Below are 24,156 nucleotides of genomic sequence, written 5' to 3'. Positions count from 1 at the left end.
AAGGAAGACAAGTCATGGGCAGGATCTGGATCCTCTCGATGGGAAAGAAACCGTTTTGACATCGACAATCGTTGGGATGACCACCGAAGAGTTGTACAAAAGAGGAGCATCGTGATCACTGGAAGTGATAAAAAGTCTTGTGAGTTTCATGAGGATCATGGTCACTACACTAATAGTTGTGGGGAATCAAGAGAGCCCTGAAGGAGGAACAGTTACAACACTTCCGTTCCAGGAACCAAGCAAAAGAAAAGCACCCTCAAAGAAAACTTCAGCATGGTAGAAGAAAGGAGGGAACAATGATGACCTAAGGTCGGCAGTGGGACACGTATGCATGGTACAAGAAAGACGTGACTCTTAGAAGCGGAAAGCAAATGACCTGAAGGATTAGACAATGGTTCCAACTTCCTTACCATCGATACACACAGTGTCCTCCAACCCGATGGCCATATAAGCCTGCTTGGGATATTTTGAAGTGGGAAAAGTATACTTGGATAATGCTTTATCGACACCAAAAAACAATCTATAGACTTATAACATGTTTACAAAAATGGGATTCAAATAAAGGCAAGATCAAAATTGATGACAAAAGAGAAAATGAATAATCAACATGTCAACTGAAATAAGGTAGACAAGTTTTTAGCCATATCTTTTGGGAATATGTTCTATAAAGAATACAATTGAAGAAAAGAATTACATTACAAATGTTTACAACTACATAAGGTCTACAAAGAACTTAAATCTAGAAAAAAAAAAAATATAAGAAATGCACATTTGCCCTTTTCCACTGTTCTTGGAATTCACTTTTATTGGGGAAAAAGAAAAAACTAATTAACTAATTAATAGATGCTTAAAAATGAAGATTAACCCGTGCTACAAATTTTGGTATTACCTGGGTGATCTAGTTGAAAGACACCTCCCACAGGACACGTATCTCAGCAAAGCCCGTGGTTTTCTCGGTCTAAATTTTAATCGAGAAATCTGCATCCAAAATTTTTTTATAGTGAGTTTTTGTGAATAACCCAACTTCTTTTAGTATCACGTTAGCTAGAGGTGACAAGATCACGGGTTTGCCAACAGGTCAAAATGGGTTCAGGTCAAACCGCAAATACCTTTGTGAAAAGGAAATTATAAATAATATATACTGTATAGGACTATCAACTTGTTTGACCTGTTGTACCCGTCTCACTTGTTCTTGTTTTATATAAGTATCTTACTTGACCCATTTAATCCGTTTGAGATAAACACAGCCCAAATCAACCCAGTGATAAGTAAGGGTCAATACAAACACTTCTAATATTCACCAAATATACAACAATGAGATAGTAACCATATTAACCAAACTTTGCTAGATACCTTCCGTCGGGCAACTCTAGATGCCTTCCAGCACAACAAGCTTCTGGATCTCGGTTCCAATCTCCTGCAAATTACAGAAAAGATCACTTTAAGATCATCACAACAATCAAATACCCTATGTTGTCTATTGTATGTCAGATGTTTGACTTCAAATTTTAAAGAATTTTACTACTTTAAATTGCAAAAGCGAAACCGATTAAAGCATACTTAACTTCTTAGAGAAATCATATTATCTAGAACAAGAATACAAGAACTGCATCTACAAAAAGAATATTGGTTGAAAATGTAAACCAACATATAATACTTACAGATTTTGCATAAACAAGTTTTGAAATCGTTGACAACTAATAGGTAAGGGAGGAAAGGAATCTTACAGATTTTCTTGTTCAAGCTTCTCTGCAATTGAAACAGCTTTGCGTGCTGACCAACCATTTCGCTGAGATTCTGCCTGCTGAATTACACTTGCAAGAGAAACTTTACCTCTAACTATACTCATTGAATGATTTTGTTCCCCTAATCTCCTTGGGAAACCGACACTTGAACTTTTATGAGATGGGGCTGCTTCTATTTTATCATTATCATTATTAATATCTATATGCAACTTAGTTTTTGGTTCTCTGGGAGAAGCCTCTATCTCAATTATCTCACTTCTTCGTTTTGCATATGAATCTTCATGAGTTGAACTTACTTCTTTCCGAGATTCACTTCTGATTTCAATTGTAACAGGTGATCCAAGAACATGCTCAAAAGCTTTCAGAATATGTGTTTTGAATTTCTCTGCCTTAGCTTTTGTCACATGTGAAGTGAAAATAAGCTGAACAGTGGGAGCTGCAAATGAGTCAAATAATTAGAATTTTCAAATAAAGCAAAACTTGATCTTAATATATATATATATATATAAGTTTAGAACAAAGTTGTCAAAGGCGAAGGCGAAATCAAAGCGCAATGACCCCAAATGTGGCCTAGGCGAGAGGAGCAAAATAAGTGCATGCTTTTAACAAGTAACAACTATGGATTAGAAGCACATTGCACATATACAAAGAATCATAAGCATTCCGCTTAGAAACGATTTAACTTAGAAAGCAATATAATATTAATGTATCACCAACATCAGCAAACAACTGAATTACCATTAACAACATACACATTCAACATTCAATTAAGACAACTTGGAGTATAACCAACAAGAATTAACAACTCATCAAGCTAAAGTCCATCAATAAAATCATCAAGAACAAGACAAGGTAAAGAATGGAAGTTCTTTTGGCAAAATATTGTGACTTTCTTCTTCAATCCATAAGGTTCAAGGTTTGTTCTAGAAGTGCACAATGTGAAGTTCTGAGTTCTGACAATTTATATGATACATTTATGCATTGTTGGCACTTGGACATATTTTGTGGCTAACATAGTAACAGCTGATAGATTTTATGACAGCCTTTTAAGTACTAAATAAATAGGAACTCGATGCCTTCTCATTAAAACATAATCCCATCCCCTATATATAGGGAACATACCAAACAACCGTACCATCTAAATAGGAAAGATAATAATTACATAATATTCTAAATTGTGACTATATACGGTTTCTATAAATCAGTGGACTAAGACTAAACAGCTTCATTGACACTCAATGGATTATATTATCAACTCTCAATATACTTTTCATAGGAGTACCAGTGTTGGCCGAGTACTCGCTACTATACAAGGTCTGACTGAGGCGAGTTGAGCATTATCTTTGTAATCAATATATGGTCCACAATTTGGTCAAAATTTAGTCAACTGGGCAAAAATCGGCCAACCTGGTCGAACTTGGTATTAACTCGGTCAAAGATCTGTTTGTAGCATTTAAGAATTGTGTTAATGTTTATATGCATGCATCAAGGGTTCTATGAACAATCCTATGGTCCTATGAACATGCCAAACATATGACTTTACGATTTATGTATAAGAATTCCAATCCAGACATATTTCCCAGTACTCCCCAAGTATTCCCTGCCTTGGCAGATTACTCGACCAAGGTCCCCCGCCAGTTAAGTATCTACTAGCGTGTTTTAAAACCTAGGGGAGTACTTTATCAAGCAAGATTCCAAACCCAACCACTGAACTTTTATATGGATGGTAGTAAAAAAAGTTGATCCATTTGCGTTCAACAAAACTTAAATGGAAAAAATGACAAATTCCATCACACGACATTCCATATCCTAGTTTGGTTTATTATCTAAAATTGTGAATCTCGACAGATTCCACTAAATTACTCTAGCACCAAAGGTTTTCATTCATTGATGTTGTCGTTTGACTGTGTAATTCTTCTTATTTCTATTGTAATTCATTATATGACAACAATATATCCTTATATTGCAACAATTCCTTTATAATCTTTAAATGCTAAATCCTCCATTGAGTCCTCACATCACAATCCTATAGAGCCAAAACACATGAATTTTTTATACCCATTAACGGAATTATGATTGTGCCTAGCAAATAAACTACTTGAATGGTAAAAGTGAGCCATGAAAACAAAAATGAACTAGTGAGGACTGTTGTGTTTTTGTTGATCAAAATAATAGACCAGTAGTCATTCTAGCATTCGATAAATGTCATAACATATAAAAAGAAACGAAGATCTCGATGACAGCTAGCATTTCATAAATGTCAAAACAGATAAAAACAAACATAAATAAAACACAAGTAAGATGTATAAGAGAAATACCTGCACCAAAACTGAGTCCTGTCATCCTTCCTTCGTGATACAAGAACTCTTTTATGCTGTTTATTTGAATATTCTCTAGCACCTCCAACCAAATTTCTTCAATTTCTTGCCGATATATATCTTCTTTCCTTTTCATATGAATCCCACTAGAACTTTCATTATTTTTCATGGGACCCCTTTGAGTTGCAAACATCTCACCATGCTCAAAATTACTTTTCCGGGCCCTGTCTCTTACTCCGTCATTATTTAACCCAGGTGGACTGTGATAAATGTTTGTATCCACAGAAGATGTGGGTAACACATACTGCTGATCAGGAGCAAGCTGCAATAAAGCAGCCGTCAACCATGTCAACTTATCATTTGACATTCGGAGCTGCTTTTCTGCTTCAGACAATGTCTTTAGTGCCAACCGCAGCTTCTCCATATCTTCTTTAGATACTGAAAGGACTATATATATAAGAGAACACCAAACCGAGTAGTGTTTTTGAGTTCACGAAATTTAGAGAAAGTCAAACTTACAAGCTTGTCGTTTAAAGAACTTCCTTCTTGGCCTTTCTTTAAAGAATTTATAACTACCCGCAAGAATATCGGTTATTACAGTTGCAAGTTGTGACATTAAAGCTAATGGCTCAACACCCAACTCCATAATTTCTCTCAAATGCTTCACGGTATTCACTGTATCTGCTGATAATGCTAAATCGAGTAGGTCAACCAATTTGTCATCAGATATAAGTCCAACCTGTGAAGTGAAGCGCATATCTAATTGTAAAGACGAAAAATGCCACAAAGGCACACATTTTCACTTCCTAATTATGGCTACTATAGTTGAAAATAATCATTGCAAACACTTCTCTATCCACTTTATGTATTTATAAAAATTTTATATGCAAAATATGATTATAAAAGATATGTTATTACAAAGGTATTTTAACTTTTTCAGAAAAACAATTTAAGTGGTCTTTATGAATCTAAATATACTTTGGGTGCTTTTAACTTATTCAACACATTTGATGAGAGTTAAATCCTTAGGCTCGACCTATTTGACCCATTAGATAGAGCGAAACAACCCGAATCTCCCTAATTCTCAATAAATAGATCAAAATCACAATACTTGCCTTTTATAACGGTTTAGAAAGTTGGGGTGACTCTTATAAGAGTTTTTAAAGTTGAACGATTTGTATAACGATCATGTAAAGTTATTCTCTATATCGGACACTTAGTCTTATAACTATAAACTACACAAGCTGAAAACAATACCAGTTCTTGAACAAGTGGTACAGATATTCTTTGCCCAAGTAGACTCAGCTGCTCGAGCGTCATTTCCGCATCCCTTAAAGATCCATCAGATCTTGAAGCTATAAGCTTCAATGCATCTTTATCAATTTCAAATTCCTCTTTTGTTGCAATCCATTGTAACGTATAGATAATGTCCGCATCTTTCAACTTTGGGAAGAAGAACTTTTGACACCTGGAAATTATTATATGCGGCAAAACATCAAGACTTGAATTGACTAGTAGAAAAACCATACGCCTGGGAGCTCGATCAATAACCTTAGATATAGCACTCCAACAATCGGGAGGCAAAGTATCACAATCATCGATTATGATCACTCGATACTGTGACGGTAGCTGAGAAACAACCATATGTTCTATAACTTCCATAAGACGTTTGTACCCGAGATTATTCGCAGGACCCACTTCACGAACGCTCCTATTCTTTCCCCTATCATGTGCTACACATGAATTGCAGTACCCACATGGTTTTGGATGATCTAATGATTGACAGGTTAGAGCTCGAGCAAATATACGTGCACATGAGGTCTTACCAGTGCCATGAGGCCCGTAAAATACATAGAGCAAACCTACTTTCTTTTTGGCTATAGCATTTGAGAGAGCTTGGACTGCCAAATTTTGTCCAACTAAATCTCGAAACGTCCTAGGCATGTACTTTTGAGTGAAATTCTGGTGCCGAGTATTATCACGAAATCGTCTTTGATGACCGGATCGAGCTTCAGAAGCAAGATCCGAGTCGATTTCACTATTTAAAAGGTTATCGGCATAAAGACCTAATTCACCAGAATAGTCATGCACCCATGCAGCAGGATTTTCTCGACTTTCTTGAGAACCATCCATTAACAAAGGTAATGATTCACCATTGGTAGATGAAGTAGAGTGATCAGAGATAATGGGTATCTGACTAGAGTCCCGTTGGCCATCTCTCTTTGATCTCGAGTCTGATAATCCACACGAGAGACTTCTTCCTGCTATATCAAGAAATGACTTTCCACGATCGTGAATTCTTGACCAATTAAATGGAATCCCACAACCATTTTTTGGACCCCCTGTCACATTCTGTTCACCACCATATTCAGTATGATGCTTAGAGTGTGATGCACCATGATCTACGAAATTAGAAGCCATGGAAGTTTCATTTTTGACTACCCGAGAAACTCGTCTTCCGCCTTTAAATTTTCGCCTTTTGACCCTATTAAGACCATGGCCATGAAGACTGGATTCTACCTCCATACTACCATGGAAATGATTATGTGACGAAGCTACATTGTCACTATCATGTGGGACATCGTTCAACTGTTGAGAAAGAGTCTTCACATGATCATCTTGCTTACTTTTCCGCCCTTTTTGTTTACTTTTGCTATCGGAACTTCCAGGATAAATATCACGAGCCAGATTGGCAGCGTCTAATGGAGAATCATCCTTAAAACTCCTTCCACTCGATTCTTCTTTCTTATTTCTTCTACGGGTTACATCACCCGTTCCCAAATTTGATGATAAGTTACCCGATAAACCAATAGACTGCCTTCCACCACCACTGCCGCCAGCAGCATCTTTTGGTGGCTGCTCCTGGGCTGAAGGGGACTGAAATGGGGGTGGACTCATAGAGGGATCCCTTAAAGATCGCGACCTTTGAAGAACAGCAAGGTCCCGAATAAGGGACCTATCAGTGATTATAGGGCTATTTTTGTGCATATGGTTTTTCAAGTGTATACAATTTGTCAAATGGATATGGTTGCGTAGATGATCACTAATATCACCATTTGCATCTTTAAGTATGCGGTCACGAACAACTCTGGTCATGATCCGATTCTGCAAGATATCACAAAATATGGCATTTTCTTTCTCATTTACATCTCTCAATTACCCATAGAAATAAATACACTTGGTCACAACATAGAAAAAAATCAAACAAAACTATACTAAATCAAAATCTTGAAACTTTAATGCTCCATATCTAAATCATTACAATACATTCATTAACCTTATTTGCATTCTAAGTCTATCCCAAAACCACTTTAACATAAACTCTAAAAATATAATTATTAAAAAAAAAAAAAATGCTCCAAAAACACTTCAAAATCAATGCTAGTATAACAATCGAAGATTCTAATCTTTAATTAGCTGAAACTCGTTTAAAGAAATCTTAAACAAGAAATAACCTATATATATGTTAATCCAAGATTATAACAGCGAAATTCACAAAACCCCACTTGAAGAAACACATAAAAATGCAATCTTTAGACCAACATTTATGTTAACTCATAACTAAAACAATAAGATTAACACAACCCCATTTCTAAAATTTACAATTTTGAAATAAATCTTGGAATTAACCAAAAATATCAATAAATTTAATAAAAGCCCATTTCAAAATTTACATAAAAATTTTTAAATTTTTTTTAAGTTATACCAACATTATAAAATGGAGCTAACAAGACCCCATTTCAAAAAACACTTAAAAATTCAATCTTTTGAACAAATTTGTATGTCAGCAAAAGAATATAACAATGTAATCAGCAAAAGTACAAAACCCCATTTCAAAAAAAAAACAAAATTGCAATTTTTATGTAAGCCCAAAAAATATAACAATGGAATTAAGAAAAGCCCATGTCAAGAACACTTAAAAATGCAATCTTTAAAGCATTCAAGACCTGCCCACTTGACAAGAATCACAGTTTTATAAATCTGTGAACAAATTCAATTGAGGGTAGCTTTGTGATCAGTTTAAAATATATATACACACACACACACACATATATATATATATACAATATAAAAAAAAAATGCATTCACAAGATACATGAAATGAAGGCACACCTGAATTAGAGGCAAAGTTGCAAGTGACCCGTTTCCATCATTAAATCTCAGATCTTTTTCTTCACGAGGTTTGAGGTGGCACACATAGTTTACACCTTTTAGTGTGTGTTTTTTGCAAACAAAAAGGGGTCTATAAAATGTTCGTTAGTAACAGAGACTGAGAAAGATGCAGGCAGGTTCTAGAGAGAGAAAAAATGTTGTGTTTTTTGTTTGTAGAGAGAGAGAGAGAGAGCAGGGGAGCATGGGTGATGTAAGATTGTTGATGCTGACAATAGTGCTTTGGAACTTGACACTTTGCTATGAAACCAGCTCTGAGTGTGTTTTGTATCGTTGTATAGAGTAGATTAATTATTGAAATCACATAAAATTTGGGATTTTTGAGTCTTGGAATTCAAATATATAATTTTGGATCTTTGAAGTCAAATAATTGTTTCCGATGCCGAAAGATATTAGAGGTCAAATAATTTAGTAGGATGAATCCTAGCGTGGTACAAGTAATATACAAGGAGGTGACATCAATGTTTTTAATCCTGATCAACCCAACTCACCCGAAATTGGTGGTTGAATCGACATTAGTTTAACCCGGGTTTTCTTGTAAAAAATTAATAACTTTAGATCAACTTTTTGTTTAGTTAATTATTTAATTATATATATTAACATATAATATGTATATATTGATTTTTTTTACACATTTTCGTGTTCTAAATTTTTTTTTGTGTGTTTTAAAACTCAAAATAAAAAAGAAGTTTACTTATTCCTAATCACATTTTTTCCGAACATTCAGTATGACATCAGGAAAACCTTACCATACAAGTCTTGCACGTACCCTAGACAACGAGGTGTTGGTCATGAGTCATTAACTTGTCATTCTTAAGAATCGAACTTTAGATATGAATAAAATCAAAAATGTCTCTTATCAACTAGGTTGAACATTATTGGTTATTCATTCGGGAAATGATTAATCCTCCTAATTATATAGCCTAAAGATCCTCTTAATCGTGAGATGATGACATGTGAAAAAATCAAGGGGCAAAATTAGAAAAGAAAATTTGTGAATAATATGTGCCATCTTATTATAGTTTTAAGAGAATTTTTAAGTTAATTCTTTAGGAGGATTTATAATTTTCTTATTCGTAATCATACTTATTGTTTAAAGTTTGCTTTTAGTCTTCAAATCCAAAAGGGATTTTATGTCGATTATGCGTCATATTTATATTGGAAAAATACCAAGTGTTGCTCATGGGATTTTGTACGCAAGTCTTTGCTTATATCTCTTTGGCCATAAGTCTTTATGTGTTCTCTATATTTTAGTAGATTGGAATTTAAGTATAATATGATTGGTTTGACAAGTTAGCATGGGTGAATGGTGATTTTGTCTACGTTGTGTCACATGTTCATGTATCCAAACCTACGAGAAATCCCATAACCATGTGCTTGTGCATAGAAAGAAAAAAAAGTAAAACAATCTAAGTAGAGAGGCTGTTTCCAATTTCTACCTGGATGATTGAAAAGGTCCTCCAACCTTTGCATGGGATGAGGATCGAACCCATAACCTCTGTCTCCAGAGACAAGGGTGTTTACCACTAATCCAACCATGCTGCTTGTGCATAGAAAGAAACATCTCTTATATTAATAAAACAACATTGTTTATAAAAGTTATTTTATATAAAAAAAAATGAAATGGCAAGCCCTCTTGTTAGCACAATTTTTAAAAAGATATGACATCATAATTTTTATATTTTTATTTTCTTATTTTTTTTACCCTAAACTCAGTGTTTACTTTCTTTGGTTATCTCAAACTCCCATCCCATTTCTATCCTCATATAAATAATTTTTAAAATACAAATACAATGATAAGTGAATATCATCAACATTAACATTAAACTCTTTTTTTGTTCAAAATTCGAAGTTTTCAAGGTTTTTTTTTCCAAATATTGATCCGAAATTTTTTACGACAAATTAACAGAAAATGTCCAGGTTAGAACCGATTTAACTTCAAAAATCCGAGTTGAACCCGGGTTTGATTAAGTAGTTACATAACATACGAGAGTGATATCTACAACTGTTTTTTGCCATTTACAACAAATGTACATGTTGTACTGTATAGTGTACAACTATATAAAGCACGTATTGTTGTGAATTTGTATATCACTTCCCATAACATAACTAATACTGTAAAAGGTAAAATTGAAAAAGAAATACATCGAAAAGAGTGTTTCATAGAAGAATCCTTAAAAAGTTTCTAAAAATCTATATAATAAAAGCTTTTGAAAGATGGGGGAAAAAAAATTCGAGTTCTAGTATCAACCTCAGCTCGAATTCTATCTCCAATCATTTTTGCGACTAGGGGTGTAACTGAGCCGAGCCGAAATCGATCTTAGCAGTGCTCGAGCTCAAGATCATTTTATAAGTTCGAGTTCAATCTCGTTCGAACCTTAGTGTTTAAACTCGAGCTAGGCTCGTGATGTATTAAGAACGCTCGAGCTCAACTAGAGATCGACTGGAGAAAAAAAAAACTAAAAGAACTCGATCTTGGATTGACCTCGAGCTCGGTATGTGATCAAAATTAAGCTTGATTATCTAAAACTTGTGAAAAAAGCTCATTTTGGCTCGACTCGATTAGTATTTGAAAGCTCCATTAATATAATATTAGCATTTTACCCTTGCAATGCAGCGGTGGTGGTGGTAGTGGCGGTGTAATGGTGGCGGTGGTATGGTGGTGGCGTGATTAGTGGTAGCGGCATGGTTATTATTGTAAGAATAATTATTGTAAAAGGGTTAGTGTAGTTATTTTAAGAGTTTATGGGTCTATGTTGTAAATTATTTCATTAAGGATATTATGGGTATTTTGAGTGGAGATGTATAATTAACGAATAAAAGAGAGAGAATTAATTAACTTATTAAGGGTAAAATGTTCATTTCGCATGAGGATATTTTTATGAGATAGGGTGTTGAAAAGTGTTAAGAGAGAGTGATAGTTTTTATAAAATAGTTGAGATGTATGTATATGTATAATATTATATTATATATGAGAGCTCGTTTAGGCTTACTTAATCGAATTATGTATTCGAAGCTCGGGCTCGGGCTCGATTACTAAACGATTCAATAACTAAGCTCAAATTCGACTCAAGCTCATTTAGGCTCAGCTCAAAACAAGCTTTTGTCGAATAGAATTCGAATACTTAACGAGCAGGCTTGACTCGCGTACACCCTAATTTTACCAAATATGCCTTACATAATATACCTAATAAAGAGCAAAAATGAAAAGATAAAACAATGAAAATAATGCTTTATGAAATAATAAAATTTTGATATTTCTGATAATAGAAACACTAATGTGTATCATAAAATGACTAAAACTATACAAAGATCTATGAGAAAACGACTAGTAGGTAAACTTGAGTTGAAAACGAGATATTTTGAATAAGAAAGTTGATTTTCTTTTATCTTGTCAATATTGGCTTATAAGACCAACGTAATTGATATAAGGGGTGGATATGGGGTTGTCACCCATTTAAATTTAGATGAAAAACACCTCAAAATTTATTTTTTTTAATCATAAAATTCATGAGGCTCATGAATTTATTGAAAATAAAAAAAAATATTAAAATATATGAATATGAAGGGCTTAGATGGGGAACAACCGCATATTCATTTTGCCCTTGATATAATATTTGATGTAAATGTTCAATTTCTTGTGTAAGTATCGACAAAAATTTTGTTGTTAAAAAGTTGATTGAATAATAGCAATAGTCAGTTTTTTTTTATTAACAGTTCAATCGATGTACGATATCAGGAGTTATGTCACCTGCAATAGTCAGTCTTAACTCTTTATTAAAAATATTGGATCTACGTAATAAATATATAAGACTATAATCCCAAAAGATTTGGAAAATACGTACCGATGTGACTTTTATATCAATTTCTCACTTCATATTTGGTCATTTATAAGTGATTTGGAGTTGTTTTGTATACATTTGGTGCGTTTATGGTATTTGTTAGTGTTTTCAGGATATTAACAGGTATTATGACATAAGACTGAAGAAAACAACATTTAAAATTCTAAATTGTGCTTACTGTTGAGCTCGTGGAAGATTTGAGGAAGAAACAAACATATTTAAAGTTTTGGCAGATGGTCATGGGGTGACCATCTATGGTCATGTCGCATTAGGTTATACGACCAGAAGAGGAAGTTTCCCCCACATATAAATATCTAGCAAACACAACCCTATCTGGGATTCTCAACTTTCTAGACGTTTTTAGGGTTCTTGAAAGTCATTTTCGTTAGATCAAACACCTCTCAAGATCATAGAAACATTTGGATTTATTTAATCAACACATTAACGATTCTAGCACTCTTTTGGATTTATTTCTTCATTCGGTATATTATGTTTTCATTTATTCTTGAATGTTTTGATTCCTTCATCATGAGTAGCTAATCACTTTATCATCCATATACATGAAGTGAGACAATATGCGAAGATTGCATAATTTTATTAATTCAATATTGATTTCATTTAACGTTATGTCGAGACCTTAGCACATTAATTTTCTATCATTTATCTTGAATTGATTGGTAATGTATGTGTGTCTATAGCGGTAGTTATTGATTATACATATGCTATTTTAATTGTTTTGGTATAAATAGCTAAATCTATTTATGGTAATGATAGATAATCGTTTACTGATAATAGGAATTAATGTGTTAACGACTGTGTACAATCGATAGACATAACTTAGTAACCAAAATCATTGATTGATTAGGGAAATTGTAGAAGATGTCTTGGGGAACCGGTCTTTGTAATGAAACTAGTTAATTAAGAGAGTTGAATGAGGTCACAAACTTGACGGGTATGGGGTTGATGTTTTGTTTGAATCTTGGTTATTTAATCAACTTTAAATTGGATTTCAACCTCATTTATGTGCAATTGGCACATGTTGTTGAACGGATTTAAGATAGATGACTTTTAATATTATTGTTTCAAACAAAACTTTTTTCGATTAATTCCTTGAAATTACTTAATTAATTTCATTTTTGCAAACTAACTTTTAAAAGCAAAGTGACAACAAGGTTACAATCCCCAATTACTTTGAATTGCATTATTTAAACAACTTCTATCTATAATTTTTGTGTTCGATCTCGGATTTACCAAGTTAACTATATTATATACGAACGGGTTTACTGCCCATAAGTGTGTAGTAGTCAGTCGCTAGGTGATTCGTGTTATAAATTTTAAAACTCGAAAATACACATCACGTACACTAAAAGAAAAAAAATTGCTTGGCTTAGAACGATCTTAAAGGACAAATACAATTCATTATCGGTATTATAAAAGTCACAGAACAAATAAGGGGATGATTTTCTATCAGAAAATGATAAATCCTCCTAACCAAATAACCTAATAATTCTCCTAATACATTAAGAAGGTGACAAGTGGTATCCACTAATTCTCTTTCCTAATATTGCCCCCTGATTTTTTCACATGTTATCATCTTGTTGTTAGGAGGATTTTTAGGCCAACTACTTAGGAGGATTAATCATTTCCCTTTTCTATTACTTAAACATCAACGACTTTTGGTATCTGAGTTATGAATACTGCTTATTAATCTTAAGCCTTAAACAACGAGAGAGAGAATGAGAGAGGCAATATATTGTGTCGTGTTGCAAGTCAAGTTACATGTTGTGTCGAAAAATCTTGACATCCCTAATTACAGCATTTTTGATGCTATATCAACGTACGTCATCTCATTATAGAAAATCAACATGGTCAAAGTTACTGACCCAAAGTTGGTAGTTTCAAACGAAAATTCCTCACAAATCTAAATTTTAAAAAGTACATATCATAATATCATATTACTCCAACTTGTTCTTTTCTAAAACTAGAAAATACCATGCCATTGACTGCCATACTTATTTCTCTTTGAAATTTGTAACTTTCATTTTCGGTTTTATGCGGTATTGATATCGAATATACGAATACCATAACTAGTATCAAACTGCTACCCGTATAGTGTAAATAGTCAATGTTGACATTTGGTATTGTGTTTAAGTGAAATTTGGTTTTAGGTTGTATTTGATAACCCAAAATGATTTAATGTTAAATGATTTTAAAGGCTGAATGATTTTTAACATACAGTACAAGTCAGTGTTGCGGATGTGTGGTGGTACAATTATCACTTTCCTTTCCTAAAGGGGGTATTCTTTTTCTTTTTTTTTGCATTTACAAAGGAGTACATGAATTATACCTAATTACCATTCCATCCCTCATACAAAGACAAATGGGACAATCAACGTCACCGCAAAGGTCCACAAATGTCACACCATTTTACTATTTTATCTGTACGTAGTACAAGTTTCAGACGACCCTCGATACAAGCCCAGATACTAGTTTATACTCGTATATTTTTAGTTGACTTTGTATGAACATACTGAAAATATTTTTTCGTTTATCTATAAGTAACTTTTGTACTAATCTTGATTTATTTGTTTTTGTATTTTACTAGATTTTAGACATGTGTCTAATGGTGGATACATGGCTTACGATATTATCAATATTAAATCTTCATAAATTTAAGTCATAAAATCTTATAATTTTGAAGATATAGGGTTTCAAGTATTATACTTTGCAAGTTGTAGTTAGTACAATAATCACCGGTTTGCCAGTGTCATTATTAGCTAAAACATATTGATGAAATAGTTTGTCGTAGTTATTCCACAATGCAGATGCTATTGATGGAAAACAAAAAAAAAAATTAAAAGTGTAAATTAATAAGACTTTTTCTACAAATATTAATATAAATACTAATATAATAATATGATTGGATAATGACTATCAGGATTTTTAACTTATAATTAAATTAAATGATAACATAAGCGAGAGTCTATTTGATAAAATTGAGCGATTTGATTTGTTAATAAGTCATTAGTTTTTGAAATAATTTTTTATAAACAATATTTCATATGTTAGAACTTTTTTTATTAAGTGATTAAAAATTTGTAAAATTTTTCCTCAAGTTGATAGCTAAAACTAAATACAAGTTTAATATTCAGGTATAAAAAGTATTCAGTAGAACTTATTGATAAAAAAAATAAAAAAATCGTAAATTAATAATACTTTTTCTATAAATATCAACATCATCGCAAAGGTTCCACAAATTTCACACCATTTTACTATTTTATCCATAGTACAAATTTCAGCCGACCCTCATACAAGCCCACATAAACAACGAAGCGCATAACCTGACCAGGCCAAAGCGCGTAACCCGACCACCCACTATTAGCGGCGACGTCGTCGCAAATAGTGGGTCCCTCAGTCAGCCTGCAACTGTAAAGTTAGACCGAATCACGTAGTTGTGGACCCCACTATTAGCGGCGGCGTCGCCGCAAATAGTGGGCCCCCCACTGCAGATTATCGTTATAAACCACGCTCTCTCTTCTTCTCCTTTTCTCCGTATTATTCATCTCCTTCTCCTCCGTAAGAACTCCTCTTCACTTCCTCCATAATTTCCTTTCTTCTCCATTCGTTTAACTCACAAAATCCGGCCATCTATCCCCTCATCCTCGTTATCAACAATACTTTTTACACGACCTATGTTTTCCGGCGTCCTGGAGTCCATTTTCAGGCGTGGTTTTAGCGGCGACTTTTATCCGACGAATAAGTTTTCCGGCCAACCAGTTTGCGGGGAACGTATTTTCCAGTGATATACGGCAAACCAGTTTTGGGGAATTCCGGCGATCCAGTTTTCCGGCGACAAAATTTTTTCCGGCGACCCAGTCAGTCCGGTTTTTGTTCTACTCATTTTTTCGGTGAACCATTTTTCAGACGAGGTAACACTCATTTACCTTTTAAATAGTTGTTTTTATTTTAATATATAATAATGTTATCAAATATTTGTTTGTTATATAAATTATTAGTTATAGAAAATAAATGTTATATATGTTTGTTAGAAAATATATGTTGAAAAAAAATGTTAGAAAATATGTGTTAGAAAATATTAGTTATAGAAATGTTATAGTTTAATGTTATAAAATATATGTTTGTTATAGAAAATATATGTTAGGAAATATATGTTAAAAAACAAGTGTGAGTAAATATATGTTAGAAAGTATTAGTTATAGAAATGTTATAGTATTATAGTTAGGAAAGATTATGTTATTATAGTTAGGAATAATATGATTTTTAGAAATTCATTAATTTTTAGGAAAACATTTGTAGTTATAATTATTGTTTATTATAGTTAAAAATTAGATGATTGTTAGAAAAATTATCTTACTGGACCATTTGGGTGGGCCAATTAACCTTGCATCGCGCGCTCCACCGTGGTGACGTATAAGTGTCACTTTATTGACCACCTCTTTTGAGTTTTTGTTCGTCCGTCGTATGACTAGAACGTAACCCAAATCCATTGCTGTTCTTTGAGCCCACTCCGTCAATTCTTCAAAGGAACCGAACACCTCATCAGTTTCAAAGTCCCCAGCTTCGCATTCATATTCACCGTCTGCATCAGGTTGCTCAAACACATTATCTGGCACTTCAATACGTACGTTTTCTGGGTCTGCCCAAATATCCTCCAAACTATCCATCTGAAACAATTCAAGTAAACATCTAGCTCATTAACTATTGATGGTGTTCATACTATATATATATATATATATATTTACACATATGTATAATATTTATATCTATATTCATAATATATATATATAAACAATAAGCTTGAAAAGGAAAGATACACAATACCAGCAACTACAAATATGTAATGAAAACGATGATTCCTATGTTTGAATTTTTTTTCGAAATATACAATGATTCAGTATGAAAACCACGATTATATATATAGTGTTTGAAGTATGGCATCTTTTAAAAACGATGATTCCTATGCATTGCCATCTTTTGATCCTATCGAAGTATGTCAAATAACCATTCCCGATATGTCAGTCGTCAAATAACCATTCCCGAGATGTCAGCCGAATGCCACGTCATCACTATTAGCAGCGACGTCGCTGCTAATAGTGATGACATGGCATTCAGCCACAGTGGTCTGTCAGGCGGCTTTGCAGTTTGTCGGGGGTCTCACTATTAGCGGCGACGTCGCCGCTAATACCCTGGTGGGGTTGACCGTTGACCTGGTGGTGTTACCCAATGCCATAAACAATCCATATACTAGTTTATATACTTTTAGTTGACTTTGTATGAGCATACTGAAAATATTTTTTCTTTTATCTATCAGTAACTTTTGTACTAATTTTGATTTTTTTTTTTTTTGTATTTTATATGAGTAAACGTTATCTTGCAACTAGTATTAAATTCTACGAGCATAGTACCTGCATAATGTGGTGGTGATAGTGAGAAAGACGGTCTAGTGGTGTTGGTGATGGTACTATTGGTAGTGGTGGTGGTGTCAAGTGGTTTAGGTTGATGCAATTGTGATAATGAAAATTTTTAAAAGATAAAGGCTTAAAGTGTTAATTGTTAAAATAAAGGTTTAGAATGTAAATTATAACTAATTAAGGGCAAAACATAAAAAGTAAAGGGTAATTCAAAGATAGAATTACCTAAAATAAAAAAAAAGAAGTCATTCTCTTGAAAAAGATAAAGATAAAGACAAAAAAAAAGAAAAATATACAAATGAAAACTCATAAATACTTGTAATCATCTTATTGTGTAGCATTGCCAAATATGTTTCTGGCTGTTTTCACATTGAATTTATTTACATAATTAAGTAAAATTAAAAAAAATTAAAAGATGGCAAGCATATTAGTTATCTCTTTCAAATATAGCTGCAAATAGATCCATTGTTATTTTAAAAAAGGGAAATGCTAAATACAGTCCTAAGGGCTGTGTTTAACGTACATAAAAAAAATTTGTACTTTCCATATTAAAAGTCCGCCTCCTGATTTTCATGGTAAATGTACAAATAAATTATGCACTTTAAACACAGCCTTAAGGGCTGTATTTAGCAAACCCGTTTTAAAAAACTTAAAAATTTGAGTGTTTTATAGCTAAATATTTTTATTAGGGGTGAAGATAAAGATTTTCTCAAATATATATTTCCGCTAGAATTGAAGTAAAATTTATGACGAAGACATCGAAAGCAGCAGCAGTCACCTCAAATGGGTTGGGTTCGCTTGAAGTCGTCACGGGACAACATGAATAAATCATTAGGTAACTTTAACAAGCTACACGGCTACGCTAGCAGCCAAATACACTATGTATTCCGTTAGGAAAATGATTACTTTTTCTAATATATATCATCTTAAAAATCTTTCTAACATCATGATTATGACACATTGTACATTTAAAACACTAGATACGTGTCCGCACGATTTGATGGTGTGACTGCGGCGACGAGGGTGGTGGCGTGAATGGTGGTGTGATTATTAATGTTTTTTATAATAATTTTATTAAAAGTATTATATGTATATTCAGTATAGATATTTAAATTAATAAATAATAAAATAGATTGTTTGGATTTAGCAAATACTTTTTGACAAATTTAGAGGGGGTAAGTTGTTTATAAAGTATATTTATGAATAAAATTAGAAAAACAGTTAGTAGATTACATTTACTCTGGAGTGAAGATACTACTAAAAAATTTTAGAGGTTTGCTAAATACGGCCCTTAGGGCTGTGTTTAAGGTGTATAAATTGTTTGTACATTTACCATGAAAATCATGGAGGGACTTTTAATATGGAAGGTACAAGTTTTTTTATACACGTTAAATACAGCCCTTAGGGCTGTATGTTAATATTTCCTAAAAATTTATTAGAATGATTTATCGATCATTCAATTAATATTCAAAAAGGTTTCTTTTTTTTTCCTTGAAAGGTAAAGATTTAGTTCTATAACCGTTCAAGATTTATACTGATTATTTTTAATGAGACTTAAAACCTTTAAGTTGATGGTCATCTTCATACCGATAAACTATATGTTCTTTAATAGGGTTGTAAATAAGTCAAGTTATCGACGAATTGGTTAAGCTCGGCTAGTTAAAAGCTTGACTTGTTCTGAGCTTAAACAAGTTCGAGTCTAATTTAAAGCTCATCCAATAAACTAGCTTAACGAACTTGAGTTTGAGACACTAAGCTCATTTTACATGTATACAAACTAATATAATGTCAAATAGGATTTGCATATTTATGAGAACTATAACTCAAAATTTAATATTTCTAGGTACTTTTATAATTGAACAAGCTGAGCTCTTTGCTCGAACTCTCTAAAAAAAAACCAAAATGATTCAAATGAACTCAAACTTTTAAACAAGCTCGGGTCGACTCGTCTTCGGTGTAGTATTTATGCTTAATACTCTCACATGTTTCTATTGTGAATTTGCATGCGTGGCCGCAAGTGAACAACACAAAAAGCAAAAAGGCTATCCTTTCAAGATATGTGGGAGATTGAGACTTGAAAAGGTAATTTTGTAAAATGAGTTTAGTGCAATGACCAAAGTGATTGTTCCTTTGGAACTAGACAGTTTCAGCCTTTCTTAATGAAAATGAATCATACCCCCCATATGTAAAACCCAAATCTTTTCCATTAAACAAGTATATTAGAGGATAGTCATTGTCAAATTAACTGTATTCAAATCTATATTACATGAATCATGAACGAGAAAATCAATTTTAGATCATTTTGATTAGTTTTATCACAAGTTAAATTACTAGAAAGTTATCATTTAAGTCATATAAGATTGATATAATGATGTTTTTTTAAATTATCGTTTTAAACAGTTTTTGCCTATTTAAGTCGATGTAAAAATGGAAAGCAAAAGTAACCTTGTATATGATCGATTTGTAGATGTGTGAAAACTGAGTAATTACTAACTATACGAGCATGGTACCCGCGTAATATGGCGGCGATGACATTAGTTGCGATGTGGTGGCGTCAACAGATGGTAATGGAGTCAGCATTAAGTGTTGTAGGAAATTGATACAAAAATATTTGAAATTAAGGGTAGTGAATATATATTTTAAAAGATTATGGAATGATTGTGTAAGTTAATTAATTAAGGATAAAATGGTAATTTCGCATATCCTAAAATTATAAACGTGTAACTTTTATACAATAGTATAAAAGTATAGATAGGAGTACCTCTAATCAAATTTGACAACTTCTCAAAATTTTATCAAGTGACAAAATAGAACTTTTAAGTCTATTGATGATGAAATGAAGTAAAGCATTTTTTTTTAACATTCAGTCGGTATGCGACATCAGGGAAAACTTCACCGTATAATGGTGAAGCCTTGCACGTATCCTAGACAATGAGATATTGATCATGGGCCGTTACAAGTATTCAGAGGAAAAAACCCCAAGACTTGCCATCCCTAAGGATCGAACTCAAGACCTTAGGTAAAACATATTGATAACGTCCAATATTAATAACGTCGTAAGCCCCATGTAAGACACGAGCCTAAAATCTAGTATATACTAAAAGACAATTGACCTATCACATCCCTCAATTTATCAAAATTAATTAAATTAACACATGTATAAATTAATTTACACTTTTTGATTTTCCATCACCAATTTACACTTTAACCCAATAAATAATTAATTTACACACTTTTTGGTTTTCTATCACCAATAAACACTTTAACCCAGTTTAAAAAAAATTAATTTACACTTTTTGGTTTTCAATCACCAATTTACATATTAACTCAATTTAAACATAATTAATACTTTATTACATAATGTTTATCTAATAACAAAATATAGTTAAAAGTTAAAAAGGTTACAACATTTGGATTAGTACCAGTTAATATATATATATATATATATATATATATATATATATATATGGATAATGATAAATCTACCTAATTGGTGTGCCTAATTGTAAGATGATGACATGTGGAAAAATCATGAGGCAAGATTAGGATAGAGAATTAGTGCATTCCACATGTCAAATTCCTAAGGTTTTAGGCATATCTTTAGACATACCAATTAGGTTGATTAATCATTTTCCTATATATATATATATATATATATATATATAAAGTACATAATGTCTATCTAATAACAAAATATAGCTAAAAGTTAAAAAGGTTACGACATTTGGATTAGTACCAATATATATATATATATATATATATATAAACAATATTTTATACACCAATCACCTTTAATTTAGCATTCAATTTACATTTAAATATCTCAATTTTTATTTAAGTCTATTTTTACATTTTAATGTATAAGTATTCTTTATTCCATGACATTCTTATATTGATAATGATAATAATGCTGTAAAACTCGTGTATTTGACACGAGTCTAAAATCTAGTAAACTCACTGTATAAAGATATGCTCAAGTTGGTTTCATCTTCGAAGCATCTTTACTTTTGGCTTCAAACTAAAGTTTAAAATTTTATTAATTTTAAATTTTAATCGTGAACTTTATTTTTAATTTAAGGGTATAATTAAATCAAGAATTTGAAAGAATCGCAAACCCAAACTCACTGATCTTTCATGAATGGAAAGTAGATTCCATGGGGGAAGTTTAGAACAACTTCCAAGACAAACAAAAGTTGCGGCTGTTAATAACTTAATATTATGTCTAAGTAGGACCAACTTTCGGTCAAAAGTTAAGATATTGTATGCGTTAAGAGCATCTTTGGGACGAAAATTGTCCTTACCAAGTGGTACTGAATTAGAACTCGGCTAATAAAATGTTGCCAAGTAGCTCGACTAAATCATTTCTAAACCAGCCATGTCAAAAATAAGAGTTTCCTTATTAATTTCATACCAAAATCATTTTTTCCATTACATTAACAATGTATTTTTGAGTTTTTATTAAAAGAAATGAAAGGAGAATATTGAATTGGGGAAAAAATGATAGAAAGTTACATAAAAAAAAGGCATTCTCGAGTTAAAAAAAAATAAAAGAAAATTGATAGTTGAATGTATTCTTGAGTTAAAAGGGAAGGAAAAGAAAGGATAAAAAGATATAATTTTACATTTATAGCCTTGTAGTAATTAAAACCTTTATATAAGTTTGAGGGGTATAATAATAAATTTACCACTTTTCCTTCTAAATCTTGTCAAAAGTGGCAAGAAAGTTTTGTGATCAAAACATCCTATTTTTCTCTTTATTTCCCTTCCCTTCCTTTTAAAACAAAAACTCAAGAATATAAAAACTAAAAGTTTCTTACCCTTTCTTTTCTTATCTCTTCAAAATAAAACTCAAGAATACACTATAAGGGAGGTGATTCTTTTACTTATGGTTTTACTTGCTATACTACCAATTATTTGTAATGACCGTTTTGTCCTTACCATTTGTTAAGACTTTCTTGCCTTTAATTTGTTAAATTAGCAACAAGTTTTTTTTATATAAAAACCTTTAATTATTTGATCTTTCCACGTGCTGTAACCTTACTCCTTTGTGTTAAAATCCTGTCACAATTAAAGGTATAAACAAAAAAGGTATATTATTATTATTACAAATGGTAAGTTAAATTAGTTTTATAACATCAAAATTGTTACTTTCATTATGCTTATATGACTATGAATTTTTATTACATCAATAATAGTGTTGCAACTAGAAAATCAGTTAGTCATTATTCATTAGTGTGCGTGCTAATTTGTTAAATTAGCAACAAGTTTTTTTTTTATATATATAAACCATTGAATCATTGAATAAAAAAGAAAAGCGTGCTTAATTATTACCTAAAATGTAAACATAAAATGCAATTTCTAATTTCCAATGTAAAATAAATGTTTTTAACGTAATGTATACATGCAACCTAAAAGATATATATTGACGTGCTGCATGATTTAAACAGAAAAGGAGTTGGGCAAATGAGTTTGTATGCAGTGGAAAAATCAAATAATTAAAAGAGTTAAAATTTATCAGTAAAGGCAAGAAACTCTTAATAAATGGTAAGAGCAAAATGATCATTAAAAATAATTTGTAATATAGCAAGTAAAACCATAAGTAAAAAAATCACCTCCCTTAAATTAATTAGCCTCATATTTTAGGGGTCGGAATCGAAACCGCCCCATAGTTAACTCGAATGTCTACCACGCAAAAATACCGATTGAATCATCTTATCCCCTTTTCGATCATTTATTAATGTCGCTTGTTTCTAATAGAAACGTTAATGTAATAACAACGTTAATTAGGGAACTAATTAAACCATTGGGTTAAACCTCAGTAGTCAGGGGTGTTTCACTAAACCTGCTATGCGGGGTCCCGGGGAGTTTACTCCAAGATCTCGAGTTCGAGCCTTGGTAGGTTCTCCTCGACGGTATTTTTCAATAAAAGAGGTGGTATGGTAAGAAAGACTATTTAAGATCTGCTTGGTGCGAGACCCTTTTGTTGTGCGATTAGAATACATCATGAAGTAAAATTTGCTTGTAAAAAATAAAATAATAAAAAAATTAGGGAACTAATTGGATTCTCGCAAGATATTGCCATAAAATGAAAATCCGGCAATAATAATGGATCAAAGTCCAAGAACACCACCACTATATTATCAAGATAATCAAGATAATCACCGTAAAGCAATTAACGGCAATAGAAATAAATTAAAGCATGAATATTTTAGACCCAAAACGTAATTAAAATATAAAAATCTAAATCTTTCAAATATCCATTTTTTATAGGATGATGACAATCATGCCTTCATGCCTCTTGCATGTCTATTAATTTCTAACCAATAACATGTTGTAATATGATCACGTTATTTAAATATACAGGGTCACACGTAATAACATGTATACATTATGTAAAGTTGTTCACAAAATGATTAATAAACAGTCCTTAACAGTTAAATATATGTTTATTAATTAAAAGAAAAAGACTAAAGTGTAAATTAGGAATTGAAGTTGTTATCTAATTATACAAAGGGAGGGGGCGGTTTTGGAGAAGGGTTTCCTAATCCCTCTTAAACTTGTTCACCAAATTTAAAAACCCTAACAATCAATCCCTATATGAAGGGATTAAGGGTTAAGGGTTTTTCATTCATCTAACACAATTAGATTT

The 24,156-nt window shown here is 32.2% G+C and overlaps 1 protein-coding gene across 1 annotated transcript; it reads right to left on the bottom strand.

The window, feature by feature from the left end:
• Positions 1-576: 576 nt before the first annotated feature.
• Positions 577-8,524, bottom strand: LOC122598358 (protein STICHEL-like 4). Its single transcript, XM_043770951.1, has 7 exons — positions 8,177-8,524; positions 5,321-7,168; positions 4,583-4,802; positions 4,064-4,501; positions 1,728-2,181; positions 1,354-1,417; positions 577-978 (listed from the first exon to the last, which is right to left on the bottom strand). The coding sequence occupies exons 2-7, from the start codon at positions 7,157-7,159 to the stop codon at positions 886-888; spliced, it is 3,108 nt and encodes a 1,035-aa protein (XP_043626886.1). The 5' UTR covers positions 7,160-7,168; positions 8,177-8,524; the 3' UTR covers positions 577-885.
• Positions 8,525-24,156: the final 15,632 nt, after the last annotated feature.

Source organism: Erigeron canadensis, chromosome 4 (genome assembly GCF_010389155.1).
Source record: "Erigeron canadensis isolate Cc75 chromosome 4, C_canadensis_v1, whole genome shotgun sequence".
Classification (NCBI taxonomy): Eukaryota; Viridiplantae; Streptophyta; class Magnoliopsida; order Asterales; family Asteraceae; genus Erigeron; species Erigeron canadensis.
This window is presented reverse-complemented; position numbering and strand designations above follow the sequence as displayed.